Source organism: Ceratotherium simum, chromosome 22, assembly GCF_057802395.1.
Source record: "Ceratotherium simum simum isolate JZ-2026a chromosome 22, ASM5780239v1, whole genome shotgun sequence".
NCBI lineage: Eukaryota > Metazoa > Chordata > Mammalia > Perissodactyla > Rhinocerotidae > Ceratotherium > Ceratotherium simum.
In genome coordinates, this window is record NC_141921.1 from 266,687 (window position 1) to 284,226 (window position 17,540).

General features: G+C 43.3%; 1 protein-coding gene across 7 annotated transcripts in view; it reads right to left on the reverse strand.

Annotated features, from left to right (window-relative positions):
• FGGY (FGGY carbohydrate kinase domain containing) overlaps positions 1-17,540 on the reverse strand; it is a 395,835-nt gene that overhangs the window by 90,162 nt on the left and 288,133 nt on the right. For all 7 annotated transcript variants that reach the window (XM_087445838.1, XM_087445839.1, XM_087445836.1 and 4 more), the window contains 2 exons: positions 15,224-15,371; positions 1,144-1,218 (listed from right to left, as the gene is read on the reverse strand). In XM_087445838.1, coding sequence (XP_087301964.1) covers positions 1,144-1,218; positions 15,224-15,371 — 223 coding nt within the window. The remainder of the gene's footprint in view (positions 1-1,143; positions 1,219-15,223; positions 15,372-17,540) is intronic.

A 17,540-nucleotide genomic window follows, 5' to 3' on the forward strand; every position in this document is an offset into this window, starting at 1 on the left:
TTGAAGCAATGAGGTTTTGAAGGCAGTGAGTGGAGAAATAGAATAATTGAATAGCATATAAATATATCCATATAGCATTAATAAACAAACAGGTATGTTTCTGAAAAATAAATTTTGAATCAGAATTCAGTGAACTGATTTTTCCTTTCAGTTGGTCCCCTTTCTCTTTCCAGAGTGGCTAAGCCTCACTGAATTAACTGTTATTTTGGGGTTCCTACCAGCTCCGAGGTCCTGAAAGCCATGGCCACTCCACCACACTGCGTTCCTAGCACGTGTGCACACATAGTCTTTCGTGCCCGATTCAGGGTTTAGAGCCCTCTCCTAGCCACTCATGGAGCGCCTTGAGAGAATAAACTTCCTTAGACAATGATGTTTGAGCTTCTAGGATTTTGTTTTCATTTTTGATTGATCTTCAGTTTAGGAGTTCCTAACAATTTAGATTTAAATTCTCCCCTTTCTCCCTCCCTAACCATCCAAACCTCTCATTTAAGCAGCTAATTATCTAAAAACAAACACTTTCATGTTCTAAGGAAGCGTACTATTTAAAGGAACCCTATAATGAATCCTTTTGCAAAGTGAACAATATCATGTGTTATATAAATTTGGACATTCTTAACACCAGCTTTTTTTTTTTTTTCGGTGAGGAATACTGGCCCTGAGCTAAGATCTGTTGCCAATCTTCCTCTATTTTGTACGTGGGATGCCACCACAGCATGCATGGCTTGACGAGTGGTGTAGGTCCACCCCCGGGATCCAAATCCGTGAACACTAGGCCACTGAAGTAGAGCCAGCCAAATTTAACCACTACACCACTGGGCCAGCCCCAACACCAGCTTTTCTTAATGCAAGCATATATGGCATCTACATGCTTCTATTTAATTGAACTTAGAAGACAAATCAGATTAATAACAAGTATGATGTCCAAAGATTTTAAGTCCTTTCAGCTATGTGAGGTTGTTTGTAAAGCAGGTGAAGACCTTCACCAAGATTTCCTTCTGGACAGACTAGCATCTCTTTGTGGCAACCTCCCTTTTAATTAAGAATCTCTGTCTCAAAAGCATATGTTGTATCTTAGAGACTGTGTGGTCTAAAGTTTATTGAATGCCCTTAAGTCTCTTGAAAAATGGTATTAAAGTGTCTTACAGCAATGGCTTGAACTGTGGCCAGGTAGAGAATGGCAAGATCGTCGAGGTCCTGAGACAGTTTCAATCCGGTGACCTGCAGGGATGAAGAAAAGAAAAGAAAGAGATGGCCAAAAGGAGCTGCCAGGGATAGTGAAAGTTCCCACGAAACACGTTCAGATGTGTTTTCTGGCCGAAACAAATTCATATGCAAATCCCCTTCTTGTGAGCTGCACGTGAAATGACTACTAAATTGTTTAATCTCCAGACCTGGGAAAAACTATCCCTTCTTCTGCAAAAGAAATGCCTTGCCTTGGATTAAACAAAAACAAAACAAAACAAATACCATAGAAAGACTGTGTTTGACATTTCTTAGCATGGAATTAACTATCTTCCTTCTTTCAAAAAAATGTTCTTTTATTACAAACATCTTTGGCTTACAGAAATCAATATGCAGCAACGGCATTCTAGTAAAAGATGATCCTATTCTCAGTTCTGCTACTGTCAAAATTCAGTGTAACAGCATCCAGGGGGTATTCAGGGTAGAATACGTCTCCTATAAATGTTCTACCTACTGGGGGCTAATTTAGAATCTGTGGTTTGCAAGGGAATCCCATTCAAGTCAATCAGAGCGTATATGGAGTGTGTCAATCTCTGAGAGGTTACAGAACTGAACAAGATGCCAGATTTGGATGCCTTCGAGATGCCTTGAATCACAGTCTCTCTTTCACATCTCCCATTCATTAAGGTGTTCTCTTGAGACATTTCTAGAGGCTGAAGAACTGCTGGCTTCTTCAAGCCTAATCTGAAGCTTGTGGGCATCAATACCAGAGTTCACTTTACATTTTCACATTACAAAATTAATTAACACAACATACATTTTCTCAGGACCTACAGTGTATGTGGTCTTGAGTTCAACGAGGTGGCGACATGCAGCCTGTATTAAATAGGGGAGCTGGTGGACTCCCCAGGTCCCTTTCCGTCATCTCCTAGCCCCACTTATTACTCTCTCCAGATTCCACCCCTGCTGGGACTCAGCGGCCAGTTCAGGCCTGCTGCAAGGCACAGACTCCACTCCATTGCCCAAACCAGAAACCTGGGAGCACTCTTCCCTCTCTTCCCATATTTAATCAGTCTCCAAGTCTTGGACATTGGATCGCCCAAATCTTTTTTGATTCCATATCCTTGTCTTCATCCTCACTGTCTCTCACTTCCTTAATCCAGGCCACCATATGTCCTTCCTGATTGCAGAAATAGCCCCTGAGCACATCTCCCTATTTCTAATGATGCTCCTCTCCACAACGGAGCTAGTGATTATTCTCAATGCAAATTTGATCACATTCCTCTCTGTTAAAAATTCTCCCCCGTTGCCCTCATTTCAAAGCAGAAGTGCCTTTTCTGTCTTACATGCTTCTTCCTGGGCTCACTCCTGCTTACTTCTCCAGCGTCTGCACGTGCCCTTCCTCACTCCAGCTATTCTGATTACTCATCCAAGCCTGTTGATGCAGATTCCTCAATTCAGTAGAGCTACCTGCTGATAGTTTTTCTTGGCAAATAACTGGGCAAGTAGGTGAGAATAATGGCTTTGATTTTAACACATAGGAACATGGAGGTTTGGAGAGGAACTCTGGGGATGCATCTTCCTAAGCCAATAACTCTATGAAGAAACATCGCTCAGAAAGTTCCCTGGAGATGTAAACATACAGTTAGAATGCTGGAACTAGGAGAGAACATGAACAATGCTGACATTATAGAAGTTCATTTCATAATTTGCCTAAGGGAACACAGAGAATGGAAACCAGAACTAGATGTCTTGACAGAATTGTGTTATTCACCACAGTATCTCCAACGCCTAGCACTGTGCCTGGCACATGGTAGGCACTAAGTTAATACTTGTTGACTGTATGAATTGGTGACAATTCAATGCTCCTTTTTTCCTTTGTATACTACCCTCTTCCTAACATCCTACCCTTCTTGTCAGATTATACAATTATAGGCGGACAATATTTACCACCTTGGCTCCTCATGTATTTACAGAGGGAAGAGACATTTCCTCCATGTCCCATCAGAGAAGAACACTGGATGATCACTTTTGCTTGCTTGCTTCATGCTCCCAATCCCCGCTTCCCCCCAGCCTCCACACTTAGCCTTCCTCATCAGAAGAGCGGCTTATGTGAGACTAGGGTAAAAGGAGTGTGTTCCTGTAGCTCATATGGTGCCTTTGTGTAGATTAGAAAAAGGTGCCCCCTGCAGGCGGACTAAATGCAAAAGGCATCCCATCTGAAAGAATGAATTATAAAAACGAGCAGAGTGGATAGGATTTCAGCCCTGTCATATGGCCCCCCAGCTGAATATCTTGTGTGAGTAACCAGCACCATGCTATGCAGTGGTCCTGGGTAAAGGTCACTAGTCACGAATGGGCTCTCTCTCTTCTGTACCAGCCTGGCCTCAACGGCATCTTTGCTGCTGATCTCTTGGGGAAGCTGACTGGGCCACAGCTTAGGGATCTCTTCCAGAGCCAGTCCAGGAGGTAGGCTACCTCCAGCTTCCTCTCCCTGGTCATCAATTAGATGTGAATCAGGCTATGATCCTCTGTGTGGCTGGGGATGTATCTGTTTGGCAGACCCACATCCCCCTACAGGTGGATCCTGAAGACCAGATTTGGATAAATTGTGATTGGGGGTGGGGGAGGATTTTGACTTTGTATACAAGATGCATTCTCTTATTAATTATTAGGAACCCCAGTGCTATGTATAATAACATTGACAATGTAACTGGTTCTAATATCCTTCTCAATTAGTAAGAATTCATAAAGGAGAAGGGGTGCAACATCACCAGATTTAGCTTTCTTAATCCCAGCAAATGTTCATGAGAACTTCTAAAAAGTATGGATGTTCAAGCAAAAAGATACCATGGGCCCTTCTCTAGATTTCTGGTGCCTCCAGAGCTCAGAAATCATAGGCGAGAAAAGAGAAGTTTTCTTTAGTTACTTTTCTCCAGAAACTGAGAATGAGATAATCAATGTATATGAGCATGAAATTTAACTCTTGAGCTTGCTAATAGTAATGGCAAAATGGGACACATGATGGGTGACATAGCTTTTCTTTTTCTGACAAATAAAACATACCTATTCTTCAAGAGAGAAAATTATTCCTGGGAAGAAATTCTAGAAGGGATTTACTACATGGATCATTCTACAGGAGGTACTCAGTATCATAAGAGAATAGCAAACACAGCTCTCCCATAGCCATTTCCAACATTCCCTCACCACTAACGCCAGGACCACCGAGTTGAAATATGACTCAGTGAAAGACATTTCTTTCTAAAGTGCGAAGTTACTATGATATGGGGTCCCTGCTTCCTTGATATTTCACCTGATATGTAGATAGAGACACTAGAAGGAAAGATGACGATGCAGTCCATTTTATTCTCCCTCAAATACCAAGCACCTCAGCCCTGTCTTGGCAAAAGTGAAATGGCAGTCAGTCTAAGATGGACTGGTCTAAGGAGTGCCTGCAAGTGGACCATTCAGGAAGCTACAGAGGGCCCTCAGGGAGCTATTAGCAGGGAGGTAGCAGCAGCGTCCTGGGAATACCTGGGATGTCCTGGGTGAGGTGCAGCTTGGTAAACAGTGAGAAAGCTGGGATAGGCCAGATGAGCCGATACCTCTGGTCGAAGGCTGAATGGTCCCATTAACAAGAGGAAGTGGGAAGGAAGCAAAAGTGGAAGGAATGTGTTCATAGACATGCATGTGCCTATTTTGAATGTTTGTGTGAGACAGTGAAATGTGTGGGGAAGCCCCATGGGAGAGTTGCAATGGTAAGCACATTTTATTTACTTTGATTATTGTGTAATGAGGAAAACTGTAAGAGAAAGCACTTAGAATTAATATTTAGAGATGTGTGAAAGCTGCATATGGTGGTCAAAGAGATGAGAACCGCAACTAATAATTTTCAACATCCTAGATAATGTTATGAAATGGTTATGTAAATATTGGGGTTTTTGAGCCTGGAAAAGAAGTGTAGGTGAATGGCAAGATGGTGAGCTTTGGAGTAAGACACCTGGTTTAAAGCCGGATGTTCTCCCTAACTGGCTGCACGACAGTGTGAGTTTTATAACCTCTCTGAGCCTCAATTTTTTTCATTTGTAAAACAGTAATGATAATACCTCAAAGCATTTGTGTGAAGATTAAATGACATATCATTTGCAAAGTGTCTTACTTGTCTGCATGCTATACTGAGTCTATAGGAGCTGGACACTCCTCTAGCTCCTCAAGTGCCAACCATGTGTACACAGGTGGCACTTAATCAATGTTCATTCTCTTTCTCTTGAATTGCTTGAAGGGTTCAATCCCATTCATTAATTGAGATACAGCAATAAAATATCTCCATCAACATGTTACAGGTACCACCAGGGTATTAACAGGGGGCACTGAAGACTAGTGGCTGTACAGTATGGGGAAGGCAGGGCAGAAGGTACACTGACCATCAGCACCAGGATCACAATGCTGAAGGCATGGGCATCTCAGAGTGTGGAGAAGCAGTGTGCCCCCGATGAGTGCTTAGGAATAGGACAGCGGGGGACTCACTTGCAAGAACGCCTTGGAGAAGCCTTAGTCTTTATCAACCTACACATTTCCATTCACTCTGCGACTAGGAAAGACAGAAGTTCTTCACCCTGGACTTCAGCTTAAATCCGTCTGCCACTTAGTAGCTGTGTGAACTTGGGCACATCTCAACTCTTTCCTGGGATCCTAGTTGAAGGCAGATGTCCTGGCATCTGACTCCAGATGTACAAAACCCTTGGTGCAGGCCCAGCAATGTGCATTTTCAGCAAGGTCCTAATGCACAATAGATAATGCGAACGATTGTCCTAAACCTGGGCATTGTGAATTATAGGTTCATAGGCCCTAAAATAGTTGAGATTATGAACAAATGTATTACTAATTTAGTTAGCTGAGTTTTTTCCTTCTTAGTTGTTACAGAAATTGAAGTGATTACATATGTTGGTAAGAAGAAAAGGGCTTAGAAATAGTCTCAAGGGGTCTCTAAAGATTACAAAAGACAAGAAAACAGGATTCCCGGTCCTGAGATGTTCTAGGGTCATCAGAGCTTGATGGGGTATCCAAGGCTCACGGGAATTGGTTGAAAACTTTTCAGAACACAAAGGAGCAAAAAAATGCTCTGCCAATAAAGAAGGCAGAGCTGAGGGACAGAGAGCAAGAAAATGAGGAAGGTCAGAGCAAGACTTATGGAAAACCTCTGGCGAGAGGACAGAGATTGGAGAGCAGGTCTGAGATAATCAGTGGCCTGGAGGGGAAGGGGGACAAATCTCCCCAACAATAGTTAGAGGTTTCAGTTAAGCATCAGGGATCAAGGCTGACACTTGGCATTGCCTGAAACTCACCTAGATCTGGGAAATGCATATAAATGTGTTAACACAATGTAGTAGGCAGAATTCTAAAGATGTTCCCCAAAGATTCCCATCCCCTGATTACCCAATCGAACACTAATCAAGGCACTGCTGTAGAGGGACTTGGCAGATGGAACTATTTACTAGCAAGTTGACCTCTAAATAGGGAGATTACCCTGGATTATCCAGTCGAGTCCCATGTAATCATATGAGCTCTTTAAAGCAGAAGAGGAAGTCAGAAGAGTCAGTAAAGAGATACAGCAGAAGAGGAAGGCAAGAGATACGAGGCAGAAGTGGTAATAACAGAGATTCAAAGCATGAGTACGACTTGACCTGCCATTGCTGGCTTTGAAGATGGAGGAAGGGGGCAAGGAGCCAAGGAATGCAGGTGGATCTAGAAGCTGAAGACCCCTGGCTGACAGTCAGCCAGGGAACAGGGACCTCAGTCCTATAACTGCACGGAGCTGAGTTTAGCCAACAACTTGAAGGAGTTTGGTAGTAGATTATTCCCAGAGCCTCCAGATAAGAGCCCTTAGTTCTAGTCTTGTGAAACCAGAAGCAGAGAAGCCAGCTGAGCCAGCCTGGGCTTCTGACCTGCAGGACTGTGGAATAAAAACTTAAGGCTCTAAGTTTGTGGTAATTTATTACAGCAGCAACAGACAACTAACACACACACAACAACTAGACGATGGACTGACACTCTCGCTCACCTTATTCTATCGGCAAACTCTTCACCACACAACACTAGTCTATTTGTTGTTTCCCAGATGTACCAAGCACTTCATACCCACTTCTAATGCTCTAGACCTAAGTCATTTTAATATGCTCATGCACCAGTATCCCAAAGCTGTTGTGGTCAACTGTCCTGGCCTTCACTTGCTGTCATCTAACACTGTCTTGGGTTTGCAGGCCAACCTGGGTCCCATCCTTGGTTCTCTGGCCTTAGTGCTTTGCCATTATTTATCTCTTGGGTCTTCCTGGCAGATTTCCACCTGACTCACTCCTCAGTCTGTTATCACTATACACTATTGGGGAGGGCTCCTGTCCATAATCTACTCCCCCCACCAATTTTACATGTCGTTTGGTATACACAGGGAAGATAAAAAGCACTAAGAAAGAAAAGTCTGATTCTGTAATACAATTTTAAAAAGTCACTAAAATCAGGGAGAAATATTACAGAGACACATTGAAAACAGAGCAAAAGGAGTGCAAAAAATACAAAGATCTAGTTTTTTATTAATTTTTTTTTTCCTCCCAAAGAATGTCAGTGACCTCAGTTTGAATTGACTGGGTTCTAATACCCCTTCTGGTCTTTTCTCCTCTGGGTAAATTACTTTGGGTAATTACTCTGAGCCTCAGTTTCTCCATTCTTTTAAATGGGGCAATAATACCGTTTTGCAGGCTAATTATGAGAGTTGGTGATGATGCATGTAAAGCATCATCCACGGCGCCTGGCACATCGTGGTCCCTACTACGGCACCTACTATAAATCACAATACCAGATAGTGATTTAGTTGCTTCAATAAGAAAACATATCATCAGAAAACCAGTTAAATGATACTGAAGATATTAAGCTTTGTTATAGGATTCAATTTTTCATAGGCAAAAACAATATGCAAAAAATGGCTAAATAAAACAGCATTAAGTCACAACAAAAACATCAACAAACTCATGTCCAAGAGGCCACGTATTTCCAAGGCTTATAATACATCACTCAGAAGTGCTTTATCAGCTCAGGAGCTTCCAACTCCATCGTCCACCTCCTCATTAGAGGAAGCCACAGGGATACAACCTCTGGCTTCTCCAGAGCTCTTGCAGATACTCATCTGAGTTGCTGACTCCATCCACATCTGACTCTGTGTAGCGATGCCCATCTCTAGCTGCGGTTCAGTCCTTGGGAGCTGGCTAAGATCTCCTAACACCTGACTCGCCCAGTTCTCCACAGGCACAGTGGCTCTGCTTGCTTTGAAGAGCTGTTGGAGCAGCGCTCAACATCTCCAGCAGTTTGGGCGGCATATGGTCTTATGTTAGAAATCACAGCTCTTCAAAGAACCAGACAATTACTTTCCATCCTGGGTAGCGCCGTACTTGCAAGATGAAGCAGAGAGAACACGTTTCAACCAATGGTGAACATGGTGCGTTCTCACGGTCTGGTATGTCCCTGAGGTGATTTACTTCTTTGAGTGGGAAAAGAATTTCAGGAAAAGAATTAAAAAATCCCACCAAAACAAAGAGATCACATCAATTTGAGACTAGAAACCGGTCATACATACAAGGGGGCAAGGACTCTCTCAAAATTCCTACAGCACTGGCTATGCTGTAAGGTACACCAAATTTCTGTTTCCTCTTGTGCTGCTGAGGAAATTGAGGGCCAAGGACTTAGAGACAAGACTAATCTCTAACCTGTATGAAACTGGGTTCCTGTGACGGACCTTAGGATTGCTCAGCCTCTCTAGCTGGCTGTTCTCAGCTGGTGACCTCCGTGGCTGGTAAGTCCAGTCAGGCCTGGGACTAAGGTGGATGGCTCAGGACTGGCTGCTCAGGACTCAAAGGCCATACTTAGAATCTGGCTGGCCATCTTGTAAACATGCAAATAAGGGCCACTAGGTAGGAGCTACAGATTCAAAAATGTTTGCTGTTGCTGCCTGTCCACTATGCGACAGTCTCCCTGTTTGATTCTGACAATGACCCTGCAAGGAAGCCTGTGCCACCTCTGTTTCCTGATGAGCAGATTGACCTCACAGAGCCAAGCTCCAAGGTCACACAACTGGTACTGGTACTGGTACATTTGCAAGCCAGGATGCAAGTACAAGTCTGACTTCACAACCTGGGCTTTCTTTACTGCTTCACAGTGGTAAAAACTATCCAACCAACCACTGAAAAAAAAAACCAATCACACACAAAAATCTAAGACATGCAACCACTCCGGATGGTATTTAGCTTCATCTACCCTTGTGTGACCATGTCATGTTTCTTTACTTTAAAAGTAAGCATTTTGTTTTGTTTTGTTTTTAAAGAACCTAAAATTACCAGTATTAAACGTTTTGATACTAACTGCTATGATCCAAGCTTCTGCTTCTTTTAAATATCACATACACGGCCCTTACCTCTCTGTGCCTCATTTATCAGGTGGAAAGGAGAAATGTTCACATGGGTGGCTACCTGGTCCAGGCATACTATTAAGTTGCCCACTCCCTACCCTCCACCTCTTTTTAGCCCAGAGCTGTAGGTCAATATGCATTACCAGAGGAGAAATGAAACAGCCAGTCACACGGCAGGGAGCCAACTGTTTCCAAAGCAAAAGGAAAGGGTTCTGTCAAGCATAATGGAAGGATTCCGGGCTATGCCCTGTTCCCGCTTATGAGGGTAGGCACCTGGAGTGGAAGGGTTTAGAGCCAGGTCAAAGCAGGAGTGATGATTACTTCTGAAATCTGAGACAGTGAGGGTGGGAAGGAAACTAGAACCATCACTGAGAAGAGACAGGGTCAGGGTGTAAATCCAAAGACTAGCATAAAAGTAAAAACGGGAGGAAGAGTAAGCAGTCTGGTGGTCAGAACAGGGGAGCAAGGACAAGGCTGCAGGGTGACTCAGCGTTACACACGCATGACGCAGCTGCTGGGACTCCTGCTTTATAGTCCGCAGTGCATTTTGTGAAGTCCAGAGGAATGAGGTAAGGCAGCCTCATGGGGGTACGCACCCTAAAAGTCAGGATTCACGTTTTTAGTTAAGCTCTGCCATTTCTTGGCATCGTGACCTTGGGCAGGTCACTGTTCCTTCCTCCCTTGACAAAGGAAGACTGAAATAATTACTGAACCATAAGTCAAATTATTCAGGGCCCGTCTCTGACCTAAGCACTGCCGAAACTAAAAAAGCAAATAAGCCATAGCCCCTACCCTCAAAACGTTTTTCTAATAAATTTAAAATATATGCTATGTCTTATGACAGCTCTGATCTTATTTACTTCAGTAAAAATATGTTTTTTATTGTCTTTCATGCAGGTTTTAATTCTGCTATTGGATTTTTAGTTGTCGTTATCATTTCCTTTTTCTTCTCACTTGACTGCCTTTTCATCTGAACTCATTTTTTCCTAATAAGTTTCTGCCCTATATTGTAGAGACAACCTTTTGAATATGCCAAGGAGTTTTTGATATTTCCTTTTAGTTTCAGCAGTAAATAATTTTTCAAGAGGCCTTTCCCTAAGTGTTCAAAATATTTCTTTTTCTTGATATGCAGCATGTGTTTCCTAACGGACTCAGTTTATTATTTTTTTTGTTCATTTTAACCAGAGAGTTGTACATATTCAGTGTTTCCCAGCATACGGTACACATGACTTATTCTCAGCCCCACTCACGGTAACTTGGATTTGCCTCTTCAGTTCTACAGCCAGTTGCCAATCCCAGAGTTGAGAAGTTTTTATTTTGTTGGCCTGAAGTGGGTCACCACTGCCCAGCTTTCCAACCCTAGAACAGATAACAGACCTGCAAAACTACACCCCTCTTCCAAATTCGCAGGGTTTTCCTATCTCTGTCTCATTAACCGTTTTACTCAGGATCCTTAGAATGCAGGGCATCACCCTTCATCCTAAATCAGATTTCCTGCCCAGTTGGCTCCTTGGCTTGGCAGTTTCCTAATGGATTGAACTGAAAGGGAAGATGAGGTCTGGGTTGTGGAGTAGTTCTGGGAAATTAAACTCACTGGCTGCTTCTAAAAAACAAAACAAAAAACCCTAACCATCAGCAGCAGAGTAGAGGGATGACTGCTCTGTTTTTAGGCTTAAAGGGACCTGGCATTTTTACGCTAGGGAGCAGAGAGTGGAGAGGTCCAAACTCATAGAAGGCTGGTGGTTTACTCTGTTCATATGTCATATATTATCTTTATCAAATGAGTTATATTTGGTCTTTTAGATTCTGGAAAATCTTCCCAGATTCTCTCTGAGAATGTCAATTCTAGTTTTCCTAGTTGAATGTCGTCTTAATTGTCAAGATCAGCATCAGTTTATGCTTTTTTTGCATTTTCACAGGTATTTTCTTTCTTTCTTTTTTTTTTTTTTTAATGGTGATGATTCGTTTTTTTTGTGTGTGTGTGAGGAAGATCAGCCCTGACCTAACATCTGTGCCAATCCTCCTCCTTTTTTTTTCCCCAAAGCCCCAGCAGATAGTTGTATGTCATAGCTGCACATCCTTCTAGTTGCTGCATGTGGGACGTGGCCCCAGCATGGCCGGAGAAGCAGGGCGTCGGTGCACGCCCGGATCAGAACCTGGGCCGCCAGCAGTGGAGCACGCGCACTTAACCGCTAAGCCACCGGGCTGGCCCTCACAGGTATTTTCAAGTGAAGTAGAGAAAGGCCGCATCAGAACTTGCTACCCAAATGCCAACTAAAAAAAATTCAAATTCAGACATTTACTGAGCACCTTCTGTGGCTTGCACAGATGTCGACATTACAGGGCTCACACTGTATAATGATTATGTACACACACACTCTCCCACATGTACAGTAACTACCTCGCCCACTTTCATGTGAACTGGGGACAGGTACAGTTTCTGTTTTTCTGTGTGTTCCCTGGGCTTAGCACAGGCCAGCAAATAGCAGGTGATCAATAAGTATTTATTGAGTAGATGAATGTCTAATGCAGGTGAGAGAAAAGAGCCACCCACAGGGAGAGTGAAGAACTGGGAGAGTGAAGAACTGGGAGAGTGTCATGCTGCTGACACAGAAGGGGTATAGGGAGTGTCCAGTGGTTCTCTGAGAAAACCCTTTTTTTTTAATTACTAAGATAAAATGTTAAATGCAACTATCATTGGTTAGACAATGAAACAAGGAGCCAAAATTGTAGCCTTGCCCTCCTCCCTTCTAGAACACTGCATACACTGTGGTTTCCCTGGTCCCAAACCCTTTTCCCCTTTTCACTCAGTGTCAATGTCACGTCCTACCCGAAAGCTTTCCTGACAGCAGAGACCGGGCTGGGCAATCGTCACCCACGCATCCAGGGAGCCCTGGACAGCGAGTGGCACCTGGAGCTTAACCCCGTATCCCCATTATTCTGTCTGCCCCCAAAGACAGTAATTTTCCTGAAGGCTGGAATTGTGTCTAGTTACTCATATCCCCCGCCGACTAAAGCAGTGCCTGAATTTGTTAAAATTATTAATTAATTGATGAGAAATGCACTCATAATTAAGACAAAATGGGAACTTATCTTAATTTACCTGGACATTAATACTGGTAGTAAATATTTATAGGGATAGTAAGAGTAAGTAGCAATCTAATCCATTTAGTATTAGCTAATTGTTCATATGTATGTTTTTTCAAACAACAGATGACCTCTTTATTATCCCCACATTGGCTATCAATCATCACTAAGTACACATCAAGCACTCAGTATGTGCCCAGAGAACTGTTTCAGGAGCCCAAAGAAGTCGTCGCGTGTGGTTCGTGCCCTGCTGGGATCACTCTCACAATCCTCGTTGCTAGGTACTTTTTCAACTTAGCACTTTATCAAGCACTTCCCTCCTCTCCCTTGAAACGTGCTCCATGAGCGTAAGAGCTGGTGTCCCTGACTGTACCTGCAGCAGTGCCTGGCACACAGGAGGTACCACATACACATTTACCGAATGCGTGCTGGAGATGGTAGCCATGGCAGGTGCTGCAAAAGGATAATATGACAACAGGCAGATTTCAGGGTGATTATTTTGATGTTACCCAAAATTGGATTGAGGGAAAGAGATTTTGGGGGAAAATTTTAGCCCAGTATTTCCTTCTTTGTATCTTATCTAGGTCACCTTCTCCTTCTAGTGTTGTGATGTATATTTGTGGAGGGACAGCTATTCCAACATAAGCCTAACCCAAGGACAGTTATGAAGGGAAACTGCTGCTAAGAAATATCAGGCGATACATGAGGTATGTATATTGTTTTATAAAAAGTAAACATACCAGGATTTTTCAATACAGTTGGGCATGTGTCCCTACGCAAGAAGTCTCCTTTGGTGAGTATGTACTTATTCGTACTTATTCTACCCAGGCAGGCATTCTTCAAAACACTCCACTGACTCCTTTGGAATTACATTCTGCATTTGGGTCACCTTTACTAGAATATCCTCTGACGGAAATTCTTGAGTCTCTGGGTGTCAGCCTTCGTTTTAAGAAACAGACAAAAGCCACTGGGAACCACAGCACCTGCTATGCTGGGTGCTGAAGCTGGGTACCACAGATGTGGGCAAGGGAGGGACTCAAGGGAAGGACTCCAGAGCCATCATCATTTTCCTATACAACCCTGCTTTGTTTTGGGGTCATTTTATAAACTGTTCATGCTTCTTAACTTCTTTAACATTTTAAGTGTTTACTATATTTAACTTCAGATATTTGTCTCTAATTAAGACACTCATTTTTGTACCCATATAACATGTGTTCTTCCCCTAACCTCCCCAAACCTCTGTTTGTACCCAGAGTCGGTTATCTGAAAGTACAGCTCTCTAGCTGCAGTCTGTGGCCACATGACCCTCTCTGGACAGTCCTCTTCTTCTTCCACAGGCCAAATGAGGAGGCCAAACTCATTATTTGTTGTGTGGGCATGCTTCATGGACTCCAGACAGACATAACTTTTGCTGTGTCCAATTTTCTTTTCTTTTCACTATGACTCCCTTTTATTAGCAGAAGTTGATTATGTCAACTAGGTAATGAAAATAAAGATCAGATCTTCCTGTTGGCATCATACAAATATTTAAAAAAATATCAATAAAACGGACCACAAACCATAGAATTTTGAGGTTTGAAGTTCTTCAAGCCAGCAGGCCTGTTCCACTGTCAAGCAGTGCCTAAATCTTGCATTGCTTACAGCCTCCATTCTGAATTTCCTGCCTTAATTTACCTCACACTCCGCATCTCAACTTCTTGACATCTTCCTGGATTCTGAATTCATGGCTTATTTTCTTATCTGTGGTCTCTGGCGACTGAAGCCTAGCTTTTTTCGTCCAGCTTTCACATAGTTCATCTGTCTTCAAACATGATTCTCAATGGCTGTACTACTCTCAGCCGCCCGGTCTCGCATGGCCACCAAGATGTTGTATCTTAGCTTAGGTGGTTGTGAGCTTCCCTACCAAGTTCACCCTTGCTCCTCCTGGAGGGCCCAGAATCTCTGCACTGGAAGTGACCCTAACGGTCACTAAGGATTTTATCCACCAACGTAAGTTATTAATTGTATTTTACTTTTACCAAAGTTTAATCTGAAATCCTAATAATGTTAGCAAGTACTATGAACAGCCCTGACTCAGAGCCTAGGCAGATGTGTGGCTGTGGGAAGCAAGACCATGGGTGGTAATATTCACTTACTTACCGGGCGGCCTGGGAATGGAGAGGGAAAACATGACTCTACAAACTGATGTAAACACAAAAATTACACAGGCAGGGGCTCACGACTTCCAGCCACTCCACGAGACAAAGAGGCGGCAGCAGCTAAATGTAAGAAATACTGCTTTTAACGCTCTCAAGATTGACTGAGAAACAATGAGAACTTTCAGCAGATCATCTAGGGAGCAGCAAGAGCCTTCACAACAGCAACACATCTGCAGGAAGCCAGGGGGCTGTTGGCCTCTTTTGTTTATTTTTCTTCTTTTCCCTTCCCCTCACTTTGCTTCTTCCAAACTTTGTAGCCCTTTGGCCTGCCTTTACCTTCGTGCAAGGACTGGCTGTTACTTACCATGCCCTTTAGTGTCAGATCTGCTAAGGGAGACCGGTTGCCATGGAAATCTGGCCAAACATGTAAATCAACAGTGAGGAAACCCACGGGCTGAGCCTTCTTAATCAGATCCAGGTGACTGTTCAAATACGCATATACACTCTGGCATCTGGAAGAGAAGTGGATTTTGTTTTTAAAGGGGGTGGCGGGTAGGGCCAGGGAGCAAATTGTTCTGCAGAAAGAAACCATATGTACTTCCATAACAAATCCAGAAAGTAAGCAGGGTCCCCAAAGCTTCAGCAAAGAAACCACCCCAAACCCACAGAAAGCAGCATACCGTACTGTCAAATCACATGGTACTAACACTGAGACTATTACTATCACTTTCCACTAGTTCTAGTGGAAAGGGGGAAGGTCTGGGATCAGAAGACCAGGTCCAGAAATGGCTTTACCCCCTAGTAGGTGTGTAACCACTTTCTGAACCACTCTCTTTGCATCTGTAAAAACAGATACCATAATCCCTGTCCAACTGACCTCACAGGGTTATTGTGAAGATCAAAGGAGACTACGGATGTGAAGACACAGCATTTTGTAAACTGTACAATATTGTACATATGTAAAGGATTTTTTAAAATCAGTATTCCTAATTGTAATAATAATGATGTGACGAATGGAGATAAATATAAGTTTCTGGACTCAGGATAGGAGTTTGCTTAGGGAAGTGATACAATGGAGAGAATGCATTTAGGACCAGAAGTTAGGAGACCTGATTTCCAGCCTAAACATGGGCAAAGGACATTGCATTAGTCCTTTCTCCTTTGTAAGCCTCAGTTACTGCACATGTCAAATGAGGGAGTCTGACCACCTCCCTCAGCTATACATGTTCAGCTGAGAGGCGAGAGAGGTGATGGGCTTGGAGGTCAAGGCAGTCCTGGGGTCAGATCTTGGTTCTACCTGTCCTAGCTGGGTAACACGGGCCAGTGACTTCACCGCTCTGAACTTCAGTTTTCCCATGCATAAAATGGGTATAACAACACCTACCTCACTGGGTTAAATCCCACCGCACAGAACAAAGACTAAAGCTGGTTACCCTTCCCTGCTTTAGAGGTGTTTCCTTCTCAAAGTCCTGAACCAATGATTCTAGAAAAAAGTGGGTATATCAGAGGTTGGCATCCATGCCACTTCCCACTGGTGTCCTTGGAACCATAGCTTTAAAGGTTAAAAACATGGCTTGAATAATGGCAGAAAAAAAGTATAGGAAATCAATGTCTGAGGGAGGTTAATATCAAAGATACTTAAGATAATATTTATTATCTACATTTAAAAAGTGTTCTAGGAGTACAGCTTAGCGATTTGTAGATCTAATTTTTTGACACTGTGAGTGGCCCTATGGATCCCATGAAATTTCCCAAAGTTTTCTAAACTACGTTTAAAGAAACAAACAAGTAGAGCAGTGGTTTTTAAACTCTTTTATTAAATAAAAATTTGATGTGGAACTCCAGTATAGAAACTATAGAAAAGCAAAAGAGCTCCATGTAAGTGCATGAGTGAGTGTGAGTGTGAGGGTGTGCGTGTGGCATGTGTGCGGTGGAGGTGAGGGGGGTTCCACCTCCGAGACAGTCTCTTTGCTTCTTGCCGTGACACCTCATTCCCATCTGTAAAAATCTCGGCCTTAGATCACATGAGGATGACACTGTCGGGACGAGGCTCACCAACCACAGCAACATCGACTGCCTCTCCCAGGGTGTGCACCGGGCCTTCAGCCACAGCCTGTGAGTGAGGACTGTCACCATCCCTAAAGGGGACACTCAAAGAGGTGAAGGCACGTGGTCAAGTCCAAAGTTAAAGCCTTCTCTGCGTGAGTCTGAAGCCAGGTGCTATCGTATCCCAGGTCAGAAATGACTCATCAGAGCCCCACGCTCAAACCCCGTTTTAGCCTGACTCTATGTTAGTGTTAGGAAAGGACCCTCTGAGGCCCCAGGGAAGGCAGGGCTAGAACCATGTCTCTGGGTAGAACATGATCACATCCTGGTTTCCTATTTTCCAGTTCTCTCTGCTACTGGTCCAACAGGAACCACACCGACAGCAAAAGCCACGAGAACATCCTTTCTAGCCAGAAGTCAAGAGTCTGCGCTAATTCTAGCAGCATCTCGCTTCAGAGTAGCATCCCTGCACTTCGAGTAAGGGATTGTCTTTTTAAAGAAGCGTGTGTCTATAAATCTTTTCATTTGTCTCTCAAGGAATCTCAGAGCAGGGCATTTGGTTTCAGACATCTGGGTCAATAAGAACCTATAGACCTAATTACTATTGATTTGTCATTGTCTCATTTACTGCAGGT